Source organism: Dermacentor variabilis, chromosome 6 (assembly GCF_050947875.1).
Source record: "Dermacentor variabilis isolate Ectoservices chromosome 6, ASM5094787v1, whole genome shotgun sequence".
NCBI classification, from domain to species: domain Eukaryota; kingdom Metazoa; phylum Arthropoda; class Arachnida; order Ixodida; family Ixodidae; genus Dermacentor; species Dermacentor variabilis.
In genome coordinates this window covers 67,034,022-67,050,696 of record NC_134573.1, presented here as the reverse complement: position 1 = coordinate 67,050,696, position 16,675 = coordinate 67,034,022, and the positions used below count along the sequence as shown (strand labels likewise).

The window sequence follows — 16,675 nt, the reverse complement described above, 5'->3', positions numbered from 1 at the left end:
ATCTAATACTTGAAATATTTAATGTTTCCCTTCTTATGGATTAGCATAATATTGGCATTCTTCCAGCTCTCTGGTTCACTTGAAGTCATGAGGCATTGCGTATAAAGGGCAGCAAGCTTTTCAAGTAAAATTTTTTCCCCAACTTTGTTTAATTTGACAGTTATCCCACCCTTTCATGTCGCTTATCCCCGAAACCCGGGACACGCTTGGAAGCCTCTTTTATCTTGATCGGTAGTTATAAAAGGAGACTGTGTCCTGTTCGTCACTACTTCCAGTGAATGTTCTGTGGCTGCCTCTGTACTGCACAGGCCAGTATATAATTATTTTTCTGCTTTTAGTATATAACCGAAACTGTCGGGGACATCACCCTAATCATCTTTCACTTCACACATCGTGCCCTGTTCTATGACAAGTTTTCCTCTCACGGATTTCGTGCTGCTGCCATGCTTGACTGATTCCTCAATCTTTCCGGCATTAAAGTAGCGAATATCTTTTACTTTCGCCTTTTTTATGAGCATGGATAGTTCAGCAAATTGTATCTGACCTCTTGAGTTAGAGACTTTCATGCTTTGTTGCTTCATTCCTAGATCTTTTGTAACTTCGAACAGCTTACCTGCTGGTTGTCTTGGTACCTTGTCTTCCACTTCTATTTCTGCTCCTGAAATCTGCCTAGTTACGGTTTGATTCATTAACGCTATGATATCTACATGCTTCTGTTCCAAAGATGCACATTTGTTTGCGAACACCAGTCTGGATTCGTCTGCTTTTACCCTCGTTGCCTCTAGGTTGGCCTGGTTATTCTTGAATTATTTTGCTCTTTATCTCTTCAAATTGAAAGCAATCCTTGAGCTAAATAAACCTAACCTATCATTACTTCAATTTTACGTTATCTGACACTTTTACATTCTTTACTTTGCTGGGGTCGGCAGAGAGCTTAAAATCTATTTCATTTCTTGTTTCTCCATCAGGGTTTTTCTAGATACACTTCCTGCTACTGTGCTTCTTGAAAAACGTATTCATTATTCGGAGTCCGTTCCTTTCCGGTAATTTCGCTAGCATGTCTTTTCTAATATTCCTATAACCCATGCCGTAGTTCTGAATCGCTCGTCCTACAGCGTGCTTTTTCCCCTCTTTTGCATTGATGTCTCCCATGAATGCATTATACTACAGTATACAGAATAATAGACTACAGTATACAGTAGAACAGAAGATGTGTGTCGGTTTCAGAGCTCATGTGCAAGTCACAGTGAGCCTTAAAGAGACAAGTGACCGAATGAGCAATGCTGCTGTCACGGAAAGCAAAGAAATCGACGATTATAGTAGTTCAATTAAATCTCGAAACATATGTTTGAACATGTATGGTGTATAGCACTCCTTGTACAATCAATATTTTCAGGATTACTGGTGATTATGTGAATAGGTTCAGTTATATTAAAGTAAAATGTGATGTGCAGGTTATGATTTCGATATAATCACTCTAAAAATAAGGAAATCAGTAGTTGTTATTGGTGTTGAATACAGGGAAAAGCACTTGCCCTCGTGAATTAGTAGATGAAGTTCTCTAGTGAGACATTCTCACATAAAACGCCGTCAGTGCATACCACTCCCGTAATATAACCTGAAGAAGGACTACTTGGTTCATTTTGCCATTGCTATGGCTAGCAGATACGAAACACGGAATAAAAATGCACAGTGTGAACAAAGCAGAAACAAAGACAGAAACAGCTTTGCTAACTTTGAAATAAAACATAGTACAAATATAAATGACAAAGATGACATGCTAGGCATGTTCATTGACTTCTGAAAGGCGTTCGGCTCCCTCAGTCATGACATTATTGCAGACAAATTGTTCATGTGCAGTGTTCGTGGAAATCCTTTGGATTTGCTGAAATCTTACACAACCGCCAGCAGTACGTGTGTTTGCAAGGCTCACAATCGTAATTTCTTACTGTTCTAAGTGGTGTACCCTAAGGGAGCATTCTGGGTCCCCTTCTATTTAATGTATACATAAATGATCTCGTAAATATTGATAAAAGAGTGAAATTTATTATATATGCCGACGACAGCACCATACTATTTTCTTGTCCCGGCGTCAATGATTTGGCATTTAAATGTAACAACGCTCTTTCAAGGCTCACCACTTAGTCAAGCTCCAACGATATAAGTATTAAAATAAAAAAACAAAAGCAATTATACTGCGTGCAAAAAATAAAGCACCCAAGCTGCTGAACCCTATTTTATATGAAGGTCCAAACATTATTATAGTAAGCTAGCACAAGGTACTCGTTGTTACATATTCCGCTCATCTAAGTTGGAATTCACATGTAGAACAGCTGTGATGTTCTACATGTGAAACATGTTGTGTTCTACATGTGTGTGTCTACATCGTGACAATGCTCCACTACTGGAGCATTGTCACGATGTCAACACTGACTCCTCTCGAAGGTAAAACTCCAGGTGCATTATGGGCTATTTGCGTCGCAGAATAATTACTGCAACTTGGTATGGACTACTACAACTAAACAGAACCTAAATTAGATTTTGCTTTTGCAAAAGAAGATTCATTGACATGGAGCAAACATTCCAGAGATGGCTTCAACTAAAACGGTTTTTCAGGATTACAATATCATACGAATTCAGCACTCGTACAAATTTTGGGTTTTACAATGTTTACTTTTCAGACACTTACAAAACATTCCTTGAGACGATAGCATGCCTACAAGCTAATAACACTAATACACGTACGCGACAGACTGCCTCATGGTTAGTACCTTGTTTTCGAACTAACTACTATTTACAAGCACTGCAATCGAACTTATCATTCGTTATGAATGAGTTCCCAGAAACAACGACGCTAAACACCGATAATTGTGCCTAAAGTTTGTATCGATGTCGTGAACAATAGCTTTCACGTTGCGATTATTGGAATGACACTTTTATGCCTTATTTATATACTACTCTTACCTTCCTTGCCTTAGTAATTATTATGCGAAGCATATTAACGTAGGTTTCGGGCCTTCGCGCGACGCCCGGCGGTGGCCACCATTGACCCTGAAGTGGGGTCACGTGACATGACGTCACGTGATGACGTCACACAGGCTGCAGATGGGACCTCATATCGCGCCGTCGGTCGCCTCCCGGCGGTGGCCACCATTGACCTTCAAGTGACCTTCAAGTAGGTCACGTGACATGACGTCACGTGATGACGTCACACCGGCTGCAGATGGGGCCTCATATAGCGCCGTCGGACGTCGCCCGGCGGAGGCCTCCACGCCGTCGCGTGCGACGCGGCGGCGGCGCCACCATCGCTGCATCATGTTATATGTGACGTCACGCCAGGGATGAAGCGGCGCGCGCCCGCCGTCGCGTCAGTCTCTGCCCGCAACCGCGCCAGCGTCTTTGCGCCGGGCGTGTATGCGGTCAAGATGCCTCCAAACGCTAAGAATACGCTAAGGTTAAGCCCAGTGGATGCTTCGCATCCACTGGGCTTAACCTTGATTAGCCTCCAATTTTTTTATTCTGTCTTATCAACTGTTTCGCGATATGTCTCTTGAATTTCTATTCTTGTATTCTTGATAGTTAATTTTATCAGCTTATTTTCAGCTTCAAAGACCTTTTGTGGATTTAGAGTGCGTGTATTAAAATAATCAATTTATTTATACTATGCTAGCACTTGGTGTGCTTCATACTGTAAATCTGTTATCCTCGGAAGTACCTGCACCAATTTTAATTGCGACATGTTTGCTTTCATTTTCCCGTTGGTATAATTGTAGAAGGAACGTTGCACGCTGTCAATGTGACGGTCTTCAGGAACCCAGTCAAGCTGCCTAGAGCGGCATTTAGCCCTGAAGACCGTCCAGATTTTTTTGGGATAAATAAAGATTCATTGATTATTTGAGCTCACAGTCTATATCACTTTTAGGTTGGGAATTTTCATTTCTAGATGACCCTTGCGTTTGGTTGACCTTGTTTCTCCCCCCTATCTTCCCCCTCTATTCATATTCATATTTTATCTCGTATTTATACCTTGTGCGAATAAGTTTCAGTTTCAATCGGCTCGTCGTATCTCTCCCGCCTCCCTGTTAGGTTTGTTTGCGTTTCCAAAAGAAACCATGAGCCCACTACTCCTACCGCTTTTCTAGACAGTGCAAATTGTCACGCTAAGCAAACTGTCGTGAACTTTGCGCGATAGCGAAACTTCGCGTCGATGTTTCAATGAATCGAAAAAAAGATAGCAGGACCATTTTGCTGTTGAATTTGAAATACTTGGACATTTATTTTATTCGTGGTGACTGTCCGCTGCGATTGTTTGAGTTAGAGGGGGATCCGAGGAGAACATATGCTGTCACTTAACTTCTTCGTGTCATGCTTCACTGCCATGCATATGCTTTCAAGCGCAGCAGAAAAAAAAGAATTATCTCGCTCACAAGATGTCAGTGGAACGTAAATATAGTAAGGGCAACAGAGTAAGCGGACAAGTCGTTGATGGACATAATGGTGGCATATTCCACTTAAATGAAGAAAGAAAATAGAGCTTGCAATTCATGATGCCTGTATTATTCGCGAAAGTAGACGAATATACATAAAATTGAGCTTCGTTACAGCAAAACTATGTGGCGCCTCAGTTTTGCCTGGAACCCATGCGTAAGCGGATTAAGAGTGTTGGAACATATGAGGCTCGCCACTGTAGCACGACCACCGTCTGAGCCCTCCGGTGTGCTGCCTCAGCGAAGCGTTTTCAATGAAAACCATAATGCTGACTGCCGGAACGGAGTCGTTAAGCCTACGGCGGCTATATGATCGCAGATTGTCTGTAGGACTTTCCTTTTCTGCTGGCAGTGGTTTATTCCTACTATACATATATACATATATATATATATATATATATATATATATATATATATATATATATATATATATATATATATACACTAGTGGCGTAGCCAGAAATTTCGTTCCAGGGGGGGGGGGGGGGGGCTCACATTATAGTTCCGCATCCTCCTCAAAAGGAAGCTTTAGTTCGGGTGCTCTTATCAAAATACATGTAGAAGGAGAATTCGTTTTTCTCGGCAACCACTGCACCAAATTTGATGAGGTTTGTTGCATTTATAAGAAAAGCTTAAATTGTAGTGACTGCCATTTCGGAATTTTCATTTAGACTGTCAATTCTTTATTGAAAGTTGGCAAAAATCGCAAATATTCAGAAAATGAAACTATCTAGTTTAAAACTTTGTAACTCAACAATAAAAAATTATATCACGATTCTGATAAATGCACATAATAGTACATCTACAGCGGACAACACTGATATGTTACACATGAATCTCGAAAAATGTTGTATTATGGAAATGCGGCTGTTGCAGAACCATTGAACACAACGTAACAAATTCACGTAAGATACAAACTGACACACCAAATTTGTCCGCTTTGATAGTTATAGTAGATGCCGTTTAAAGAACCTTGATGCAGAGCTATTAGTTTGTAAACATCGTGCTTCTGCTTTTTCGATATTTCGAATTTGTCAAAATATTTTAAACAAAATTCAGGCCCTCAATCGAAATACCGCTTCCAACCGAGAGTAGAATTCAACTTTCTATCTCAAATGCAACAAATTTCATGAAAAGCGATCCAGGGGTTATCTCAGAAAAGCGTTTCTGCATTTTACATGTATGTGAATAGATCGTGTCGGAGTAGGGCCCGAGCTAAAGCTTCCTCTTAAACAATTTGTCGAGGGATCAAATCCATTAATAATAACTGCATTGCGATTGCCATAGATGCTCCAAACGAATTCTTGAACGTTACGCACTGTCAAAACAAGTAAAATAACTATTTTTTTATAAAACAGTGTACTCTTATGTGCCAAAAGTTGTGCCCAAGTAACTGATATCGATACTTCCATGTTTTTGTCTATTTAATATGTAAAGAAAATATCACACAAACTTTAGAACTATATCAGTTTGAAACCAGCAAAGCATTGCATGCCGCTGATATGAAAAATATAAAGCCCATGAAATGAACAAGTTGAGGACAAATACGTTAATGAAACTTCGTCGTTCAAGAACGTTGTTTACATTCTTGCACACATGCAACGGCCAGTGAAAAATCTCAATGACGCTGTCATTTGCTCTGATGTATTACGCAAGAGCAGCTGTCGCCGGTCCTGTATTGTGAGTAATTGCTCCGAAATTATAGTCGCAACAAAGAGCGCGTATAAAAAGCAGGAGTTCTGCAAAATATACGAGGGCGAGTCAAATGAAAGTGGTCCAATGCGAATATATGACAAACGGAATACTTTATTTAAAGGTAGTCTCCATGAGCAATTAGACATTTGTCCCATTGACTAACCAGTTGCGTGATTCCCGTCTCAGAAAACTCCTTGGGTTGCTGCTCCAAAAGTCTGCAACTGATTCTTTCACGTCATCGTATGACAAGAATCTGGTTCCCTTGAGCTGTTTTTTTTTCTTCTGTTGCCCGATAATGTGGAAGTCGCAAGGCTACAGGTCTCAGCTGTATGGCGGATATTGCAGCGTTTCCCATTCACTTGAACTTCACCACATTTATATTAACCACATCAGCGACGTGGGAACGGGCATTGTCGTGGAACAAGATGACCCCATTCGTCAATTTTCCACGTCGCTTGTTCTTGATTGCGACATGTAGCCGATCCCGCGTTTCTCAATATCGGAAAGAATATATCGTCTCTAGAGATTTAGCAAATTCCATCAGTAATGACGCCTGAAGATCGAAAAAGTCAACACCTTTCCGGCGGAAATGAAGGCCTTTGCTTTCTTGAGGTTGATGAATTCGAATGTTTCTACTGTAAACTTTGCCGTCGTGTTTCAGGGTTGTAGTAGTGGCACAACGGTTCGTCCCCGGTCACAATTGCACAGAAGTCGTCACCCTCATTGTGATACCGGATCAGATGAGCCAAGGCAGTGCCGAACTTCTCCGTCTTCTGACGGTGGTTCAAAATATTGGGCATAAGAGCCTATAACCGAGATGTTCATGAATTATGGCATGAACGCAACCGGGACTGATGTTCACGCGCTCAGCCGGTTCATCGATGCTTATCCTCCGTCTTGTCTCATCAGCTCATCAACCTTTGCAATTTTTTTTTTGGGGGGAGGGGTGATTGCATGGTGGCTTTGGCCCGGTCTTTGATCGTCTTTCCAACTTTCACGTCCTTGTTTGAACCGTTTGCTCCAAATCTTCACAGTGACCAATGAAGTGCAATGTTATAGGCACACGGCAGCCATACGACGACTAATTTCTTTTTCGAAAACATCTTCAGCTGTCAAAAACCTCACGGCACCACGCTGCTAAACTTCTGGAGCATCCATTACGTCACGCAACCATTTTCAACCCAGTGTATGAGAGCATTAAAGAACATTTATCCTCACACCTGCGTGTCGATTTTGTAAATGAGAGGTGCCTGTGTGCTACGTGCATGCTACGCAGATAATGAACTGAACCATTATTGCGCGGAGTGAATAGACTCACTTTCATTTGACTCGCCCTTGTACATTAGAAATTCTAAGATACAATGGAATATACAAATGCGAAGATACAGGTTGATGAAGGGCAGAAAAGTGTCACTGGAAACCAAGTTCGCTGCACGTATACACAAAACCTCGCAACAAGTTATTTAAATACGTATAAGTCTCCAATAAATCTACGTATCTAAGAAAAAAGTTGCTGTATATAATAAATGAATTGAGGCAAATAAATATGTTGCACAGTCACAGATTCACGGAATCCTAGATCCCGCCCCCATTCCATCCACTCCCCCCGATGTATTGCCCGCGACGGGCGATACATCGGGCTGGCTTCCCCTCCGCTTACGCGGCGCGCTCCCTCTGCGTCTTTCTCCTTTGCGCACACAAGACTGAGCCACTATCGTCGGCCCACCCCACGGAGCAAGAAATACTTAGGAGTGGAAACTCCGCTGTTTGCGGCGACCAGAAAAGGTCACAAGCCCGCGGAGCCGTTATCGTGCTGGCGGCCTGGAAAGAAATTACCGCCGTTGAGAGCGCGCCGGAGTGGCCGGAGCCGCCTGCCCGGGCGCTGCATTTTTTTTTCGCTGCGGCTTCTACGACGCGCCGCGTGGCGCCGCGACTGTATATGGCCCCGTCGGCGCATACAACAATTGTGACTTTATCTGGTCGCCCGCGTTCGCTCGCGCTGACGGGAGTTTCACCTCCTATATGTCTTACTCCGTGGCCCCCCATGCCACTCCCCCTCCCCCCCACCCCTTACGCTTTCACTCGCACATACAGCATGCGGTGCGCGGTACCGATGTCATCGCCCTTGGACTTTATGCGGAACGTGAGGGCGATAGCGACGACAGGAATGCGCCGGTAGTGTCCGTATAATTGATAATAAGAGTACCCGGCAAGTGAAGCTTCCCGTGGCCCATTGCTCTCCTTTCCGCAAAAGAAATCACAAAATCGAACTTTCAGTATGCGAGAATTCGCTGCGCCACAACAATGTCTTTTTTGCTCCTTTTGTGGAGCGTGGGCACCGAGGAGGAGGATGAATAAACTTTATTAGTTGAAATGAGCCGACGGTAAAATCGTCTGAGGTGGGCGGCGTCCCTAGTCCAGGATGCCGTGGGCCTGAGCTGATAGCTTGGCCCTACTCACCAGGCGATGCTGGTCTTCAGGGGTCGAGCTTGTCAGCTGTGCCTCCCACTGCTCGACGGTTGGTCCGGTGATGGGCGGTGTCGATGGCTTTTTTGACATTCCCATACCATGTGGTAGAGGGTATTGGGCGTGGAGCAGAAGGCGCATTTTTGAGTATAGCTCGTAGGATACATGGTGTGTAGCAGGGTGCCGTGCGGGAATGTGCCAGTCTGTAGTCTTCGGAAGATGACCGCCTCTTCTCTTGTCAGCTGGGGATGCGGGGGTGGATAGAAACTTCTACCCAGTCTGAAGTGGCTGAGGATATCGGCGTATCTTTTCGGGACGCTATCTTGTTGGTCTACCGGTGCTCGTGAACCTGGTGGGATAGCCCGGAGAATGTGATCTCGGGCAGCGGCATTAGCGGCTACTTTACCCGCCAGGGACTCGTGTCCCGGGGCCCAGACAATGTACACTTCTGGAAAATTGTCTCGTTTTTCGAGGATGCTGAGGGCTTGTTTGGAAATGCGGCCCTTTTGATAATTTCTACATGCTGTTTGTGAGTCGGTGATAATTGTGATTAGATCTCCCTCTCGTTGTCCCGTAGTGGCCGCCAGGGCTATCGCCGTTTCGTCCGCGCAGTAGATGTCTGGAGTGCTTACCCAGGCCACTGCTACTTCTTGTCCTTGGCCGTTGATCACGCTGATAGCGTGGGCCGCTGTGTTCTTGTACTTTGCCGCGTCGGTGTATCGGACTTCTCCTTGTTTTGGTCCTTCGTAGGCCTTACTTAGAGCTTTCACTCTCGCTCGCCTCCTTTCTCTGTGGTATTCAGGGTGCATGTTTCTCGGGATGTTGGCCACCGTAATCTTCTCCCTCAGGTGTAGAGGAACCCGCTGTTTTGTGGACTCATATTCGACTGGGTAGCCCAGTCTTATTAACGTGTCTCTACCCGTGCTGGTGAGCTTGAGTCGCTTTATCTGGCTCGTCTTCTGGGCCTCTACTAGTTTCTCCCAAGTATTGTGGATGCCCAGGCTGAGTAGCTTCTCCGTGGACGTCGTCGGTGGAAGCCCCAGTGCCAGCTTGTAGGTCTTTCGTATTAGGGTGTTCACTTTGTCTCTCTCGCTGTTCTTGAGACCCAGGTACGAGGTGCCGTAAGTGACTCTGCTGATTATCAGGGCGTGTATTAATCTGATTGTGTCCTGCCCTTTCAGGCCGTGCTTTTTGTTTGTCACTCTTCGCACCAAGTGCGCGACTTGGGTAACAGTCGCTTGCAGTTTTTTAATGGCGGCGAGACCGGCACCGTCCTTCTGGAGAGTGAGGCCCAGAATACGGAGTGTGTCCACCTTGGGTATGTTGACTCCATTTAGTGTCAACGTTGGGTCAGGTGTCTCCTGCGGAGGCCGCCCTCTTGTCCTCTTTTTGAGGATCAGGAGTTCCGACTTTTCCGGCGCGCATGAAAGACCGCAGCGGTGTAGATACTGCTCGGTCCTGTCGATAGCTTCCTGCAGGGCGTCTTGTTGTTCGCCCGCCGATCCCGTGCACGTCCACATGGTCAGGTCGTCTGCATACATTGCGTGACGGATACCCCTGATGTTCTCCAAGAGGTTCGGCAATCCCCTCATCGCTATATTGAACAGCAACGGGGAGATCACCGACCCCTTGGGGGGTTCCTTTCTGCGGTATTTGGAACTTCTCGGTCCTGAGATTCCCCAGGCCTATGGTCGCCGTTCTACCCGTCAGGAAGTCCCGGACGTAGTTGTATGTCCGCCGTCCGCAGCTGGTATGTTGCAGGCTGTTTAGCACCGCTTCGTGTGAGACGTTGTCGAAGGCTCCCTTCACGTCGAGTGCCAGGATGGCACTCTTGTGGAATGTGCTGAGGCCGTCGATGACTTCTTTAAGCTGAAGTAGAATGTCCTGGGTGGAGAGGTTAGGCCGGAAACCGAACAGGTGCAGGTGCCCACCTTCTTCCAGGTAGGGCGAGAGACGATTGTGGACCATGTGCTCGAAGAGTTTTCCCGCGCATGATGTGAGAGCGATCGGACGCAGGTTCTGGAGATTGATGGGCTTGCCGGGTTTCGGGATCATCGTTACGCCTGCGTGCTTCCAGGAAGCCGGTATACTGCCGGTCTCCCAGCTTTCATTGACATACTTTAGTAAACTCTCCGTCGCCCCGTCGTCCAGGTTACAGAGGGTCTTGTTAATTTTATCCCTGCCGGGCATCGTGTTTCTTGTGAGATTTCTTAAGGCTGCCACGATCTCCAACTTGGTGAAAGGCTGGTCTAAATCCGGATTGGTTTGCCCCTCGTACTCCGGGTGAATGACTGGCTGCGTCGTCCGTTGTTGCTCGTCTCCGATGTATTTCCCGGTGATGGCTTCGAGCGCTTCTTCTTCGGTTCCCTGGAAGTTGTGTATAAGTCTTCGTATGTGTTGCCCCGTGGCAGTTTTTGATTCCGTCTTCGCCAGAATAGTCTTTAGAATGGCCCAGGTCTTTCGGTTGCTGAGGGTCCCCTGTAACTGGTCGCACACTTGATTCCAGTTCTGACTTCCGAGTTTTTCAGGGTACTCCTCCGCCTGCCGAGAAACTGCGGCAATGCGAATCTTGAGTTTGCGGTTTCTCTTCTGCTTCTTCCATCTCTTCAAAAGTCCTCGTCTGGCCTCCCAGAGGTGACGTAGGTGTGGGTCGACTTCGGGATTGTCCGCAGTGAGTTGGATGGTTTTTGTGTACTTGGTAACCAAGTCCATCACGTTCTTGGTCCACTCCTCGATGTCCTCTAGGCTTCTGGGGTGTTCATCTTTCTGAAAAGCAGGCCAGTTCATAATTTTGGCCTGACATAATCTCGCGGGAGTTTTGTGGTGCATGATTTCGGTCTGGATGATATGATGGTCGCTGCCCAGAGTCTCGTCCAGTCTCGACCACTCGACTTGCCTTAAGCCAGTGGAGAAGGTCAGGTCTGGGGTGGTGTCTCTGGAGACACTGTTGCCGATTCTAGTTGGTATTAGAGGATCGGTGCACAACGTCACTTGGTGGTGTTGTGCCGCGTTGTGCACGTCCATACCCTTCTTATTGGTTGATCGGTAGCCCCAAGGCACGTGTGGAGCGTTAAAGTCACCCACCACGAGAAGTTTTTGGCCGTTGGTGACTTTCTTCACTTCTCTCAGGAACTTGTCCAAGTCCTTTAGTGTATCGCGCGGAGGACTGTATACATTCAGGATGTAGAGGCTCTGCAGGGTTTTCTTGGGAGAAACCAGCTCAATCAGAATGTGTTCGATTTTGTGGTTGATTTGGTGCTGCTGCGTCGTGTACTGCTTCTTGATGAGGACGGCGGTCCGGGTCCTTTCTTGGGCAATTTGCATTTTGTAGCCGCGCAACGTAATATTATTTGTTTCTCTTTCCTGTAACGCGATGACGTCAGGTTGGTGTAGGGTGCATAGGTGAAGTAAATTTTGCCGTTTCCGATTTATTGCTCTGCAATTCCACTGCCAAATTTTGAGGGTTTCGGTCGCTTCTTTCTTCTTTGCTATCTTATTCGCCATCTTAGCTTCGCTGAGTCGCGTTCATCTGGGCTTCTCTGATGGGTATTTTGGCTTTTTCCTTGCCTGCTCTTTTCCCTTTCTAGGAAGGAGATGCGTTGGCTGAGCTCGTTGCCCATCTGGGTGATCTCCTGGCGGAGCGTTTGTACGGCTGCTTGGACGGTGGCTGCCACAGATTTGCTTGTGGTGTCGACGGCCTGAGCCAGTTCGGCTCGGAACTCATTTCTGAGTTCGGCCTTGTCTTCGGTTCGGGCCTTGTTCATCTTGTACTCTATTCCCGATTCTAGGTCCTCTATCTGGGGAGTATGTTCCCTCGGCGGCGTTGGTGTTGTGGTCTGTTTCTGCTGTTTTTGCAATTGGTCAATGAGATGTTGGAGCTTCCTTTCCAGGGCTTGTTCCCTGGCCTGAGCTCTTCTGTCCCGTTCCTCCTGATGTACCTCTTGCTCTTCGAGACGTTTCATGAACACTTCATTCCGCTTCATCAGGTCGGCGTTTTGCCTTCTGAGGGAGGAGATGGTTTCCTCGTATCTCGAATTTCGCTCTTGTGTCGGCAGTGAGGTAAATGGGTCGGTTATCGACTTGGAACTGGCTATCACTTCCACCCAGCTGATCTTCTGCTGTTCTTGCTGTGGCTTACTTATTCCATATTGCGAGGAGCTTGAACTTGTCTCCCTTGTTATAGGTGGTTGTCGGCCTCTTGATTTACTTCTCTCCCTCACGTACAAAGGTGGGGGTCTTAGCTTGAGCCTTTTCTCGCACTCCTTGCTTGCCATCTCGTGAGGTAATCCACATAGTTTGCACTGCAACTGGCAATCATGATCTGCTTGTGGGTTCTGCACCCCGCACCGGTTGCAGATATGTTTGTCTGGGTTGGGGCATACGTCGTGCCGGTGGCCGATTTCTCCGCAGGCCTTGCAATACTGTACCGATCTGCGGTATGTGCGGCAGCGTGTGTACGAGCCGGCCACCTTCACATAGAAAGGGATGTGCGGACCTTCCAAGGTGATAACTGCTGAGGTGGATTTGCCGAGCATCCTCGCATGCAGGATGCCACAGTTGTTGGCTGCCAGTAGTTCCGCAAGTCGTTTCTCCGTCGTACACGCAGCGATACCGTGCACGACTACAAGTACTGTTCCTGGGAGCGGTTTGATGTACTGCGTCACCTCGTATGTGGCCGCCCCAAATTCGATGCTGCTGATGGAACCGAGCTTCAGTGCGTAGTCCTCGTCTGCAGTGCTGGCAATTATCAGGTTCTGCTTCCACTGCGTTTGGATGGTTACGTTCGCGCAAAATTCTTTGAAAGGAGAACCACTTGCCCTTGCAAGTCCTTCGGTTATCTTCTCGTCCGGCCAGCTGGACAGTTTCATGCCAGTTCCTGTTCGTTATACCACCTTGTAATCATTCTCTGGCAACGGCGGCGTCACGCGTCGCGGCGGTGGCTTGCCGTTGGTTCGGCTTCCCTGATCTTGCTGCCGTTAGTGGTTGCTGTTGGCTTGCATGCTTGCTTCCACTCTCGGGTTGCTCCCCGCGTTATGTCCTCCTTGCTGGTTCTGGGGGTTTCCTTGCTTTCCTCCCTCTTGTATGCGGTCCTCCTTCGGCGCTTTCTTGTTTTTTCTTGCCTTGATTCCTTGGAACCATGGGCCAGCTTGACTCAGCGTCTTGCTGCTGTTCTCATCGAATTCCATGTTGCTCTGGGCCGCTGTGGAGTCTTGGCTAATGTTCTCTATGTCCATTTCGTGAGCACTGCCGTTCCTTTCCCCTGCCATTCTTGGTGCTCGCGAGGCCACGTGGGCCCGCTCCTGGGGCGCGTGCGGCGTTCGGAGAACGGTGTTCGAATATGTCGAGGTGCTCGCTGGTCGGTGTCTCAAGGTAAACAAATCCACTCACCGCGGCAATTCTGGCGACTTTCAATGCCGATTGCCTTGCCGAGTTCAATGGCACAAAATCGTGAAGTTTGGTTAAGGTTAACTGCAATAACTCGCGATAAAAGCAGCAGCCCATGCGAAGCGCGTCCGCTCCACTCGGCCCCCTGGTGGCTTTTTTCTCCGTGGGCACCGAAATAAAAAAAAACGCAAAGGAAAGTATCTTGGGATCAACCGAATGCCTACTTTGGGCCCCTAATGTGGCTACCGAAGGAATGTCGAAGAAAACGTGAGAGGTTTGGTGCACCGAGAACCACGTGCATACTGCTCGGTATCTTATACCGGCTAGACAAGTCTTTCCAGAGATGTTGCTCTCAAGCGAACGCGGTGCAATCCGTCGAGTCCCCACAGTGATGGCGCCGAGCAACCATTGTTTTTTTTTGTCTCGTCTGCCAGCGAGAAAACGTCCAAAACTCTGCTAGGCAAAAATGCACTCTGCCAGAAGAAACCGAATGTGCACCGAAGTGCGCTTCGCGGTGGTAGGGGCAACACGAGAAAAACGCATGCGCTCAGGCAGCCCGCGGGTAGGGTAGCGAGAACAAACAAAATGAAGAGGCTCAATGTGTCCTCGTGAATAAAGGTCAAAGTCAAATAAGAACGTAGCTAATTTTGCTGGCTTTAGTGTCTTAAAATGGATGCTTTCGAGTAAGTGAAAACAAATGTTGATATTTTTCTGTGTGAGATGGCGGCACAAATGAACCACCAGAACGCTTCGTCTCGTCGGACCTCGCTGTGTGCTTTGTCAACTTGTCTGATAGTGTGTTGATTTGGCTTGTCTTGTTGCATGTTCCGGTGTACCACTTTAGAAAATCAATACACCTTTGGCGTCAAATGTTTATAACGGCATTAAACCAACAAAATTCCGCAATTGAAAATCGAAAGTACAACTTTGGAAATGTCATTGCACCTTTCAAATCAAAAGTTCATGAGAACTTTACACCCATAAAGTTTCGGAATTGACATCCATGCGCTCCGTAGATTCCGCGGCCTCTGCGAGATGCCGCGGCGAGCCCGTTCGCCACAAAAACGCCCCCGAAACTTTGTGCTCGGATGGAGCTGTTTGCGTTGTGTGACTTCCCGTGCATCAATGTTGTCGCAAAAGCACGTCCGAGTTCGTAATGTTCACTGTGAAATGTGTTTTCGAGCGTGAAATAAACGTTCTAGCCAAATCCACAATGATTACCGACGCCTGGGATTGCTTAGGTCGGCGGTGCATGGACAGCAAGAAAAAATTACGGGGGGGGGGGGGGGGGTGAAGCCCCATAAGCCCCCCCGGCTACGCCCCTGATATATATATATATATATAAGGATATTTGCGAACGTCGGCAGGCTTCTGTATAACGGCCGTGCCGTCGCCGACAGGACCACGTGGTGTCAACGCACGTGCTTCCTGCTCGGGCCTCTGTAGCGTCATATGCCTCCAAATCACCCTTCAGCATTTACTGGAACATTGTCACGCGACCGAGCACCGATGCTCTTCAAGTAAAGCGCTTGCTTCATAAAATTTGAAAGTTCTCCGCGTCGTTCTTTACGCACACACATGAGTATCATGCGCATATGAAATGGTATGGCCATGGCATTACAAATGGGGAAAAGCGCCTGTGTTAAAATAAGACTATCCAATGTAGCAAGCACTGTCGCGTAGCACATGCACAAACTGCATTGTGCAAGTGAAACAACTATTTTACCTAGTGCATTTTAGGAACGCATCTAATGTCAGAAATTAATCACTGCGGGCTTGTGCGAATCTGCTAAACCAAGTCAAAATTTACAGTGAAGGTGCTTGTTTCGAGCATGTGCGTTACGATTTCAGTTGGCCGCATTATATTACACAGCTCAAACCATAGCAAGCGCATGAATAAGGCCATGTGCTTCATTTCGCCTATATTTTCATCTAATGGCATACTTTGGGGACTTCTGGAAACTGATATACCTCAATATATCCGTCTTTTTCTTTTTGACTCCTTCATATTTTGAAAATCATTTCCTTTACGGTCTCGTTTCACTTGTGGAAATTGCACGCGGAAAGATGCACTAACCAAGCTTGTTGCTCATATTGTTGGATAACTGCGATTTTTGTTTTTTCAAACTTTCTTTGAAAACGTACATACGGGACAAGCCCGCAGAAACACTTATGCTTGCATGCGAAAACGACAGCTCTATAAGCTATGAAACTCCAGTCTAATACCCTGCATATAGTACTAACCAGCACAAAGTCACTTTCACTACTTAACAACAATGAACGTAATTTATTCGAGCTTTCGTGTCGTCACACAAGATTCTAGATATAAATATCCCAACGGTTCATTATTGCATTGAAATAAAGCGTAAGAGCACGACATGTCGCTTTCATCACGTACTGAAAAATTCGATCTTATGTAATATTCAGCCGCAGCAGTCGCAGATTAAACCATTTGCATCCCGATTAACATATACACCGAACGTATTTTCAAATTCAATAACAATTTATTTGGGGCATAAATGCACAATGTGAAATATGTCCACGAGGTAAGGCAAAATGAGGCTCCTATGTCTCCTGACGAGGCATCCAACTCAGACTTACATGTCTGACAGCCGGCACAAAATCATTAGAAACGTGTTGGA

General features: G+C 46.5%; 1 protein-coding gene across 1 annotated transcript in view; it reads left to right on the top strand.

Annotated features, from left to right (window-relative positions):
- Window positions 1–3,146, top strand: part of LOC142584832 (uncharacterized) — a 79,553-nt gene extending 76,407 nt beyond the window's left edge. Inside the window, exon 6 of the mRNA XM_075695123.1 lies at window positions 3,008–3,146. Coding sequence (XP_075551238.1) covers window positions 3,008–3,075 — 68 coding nt within the window. The 3' untranslated portion in view covers window positions 3,076–3,146. The remainder of the gene's footprint in view (window positions 1–3,007) is intronic.
- The last annotated feature ends 13,529 nt before the right edge of the window (window positions 3,147–16,675 follow it).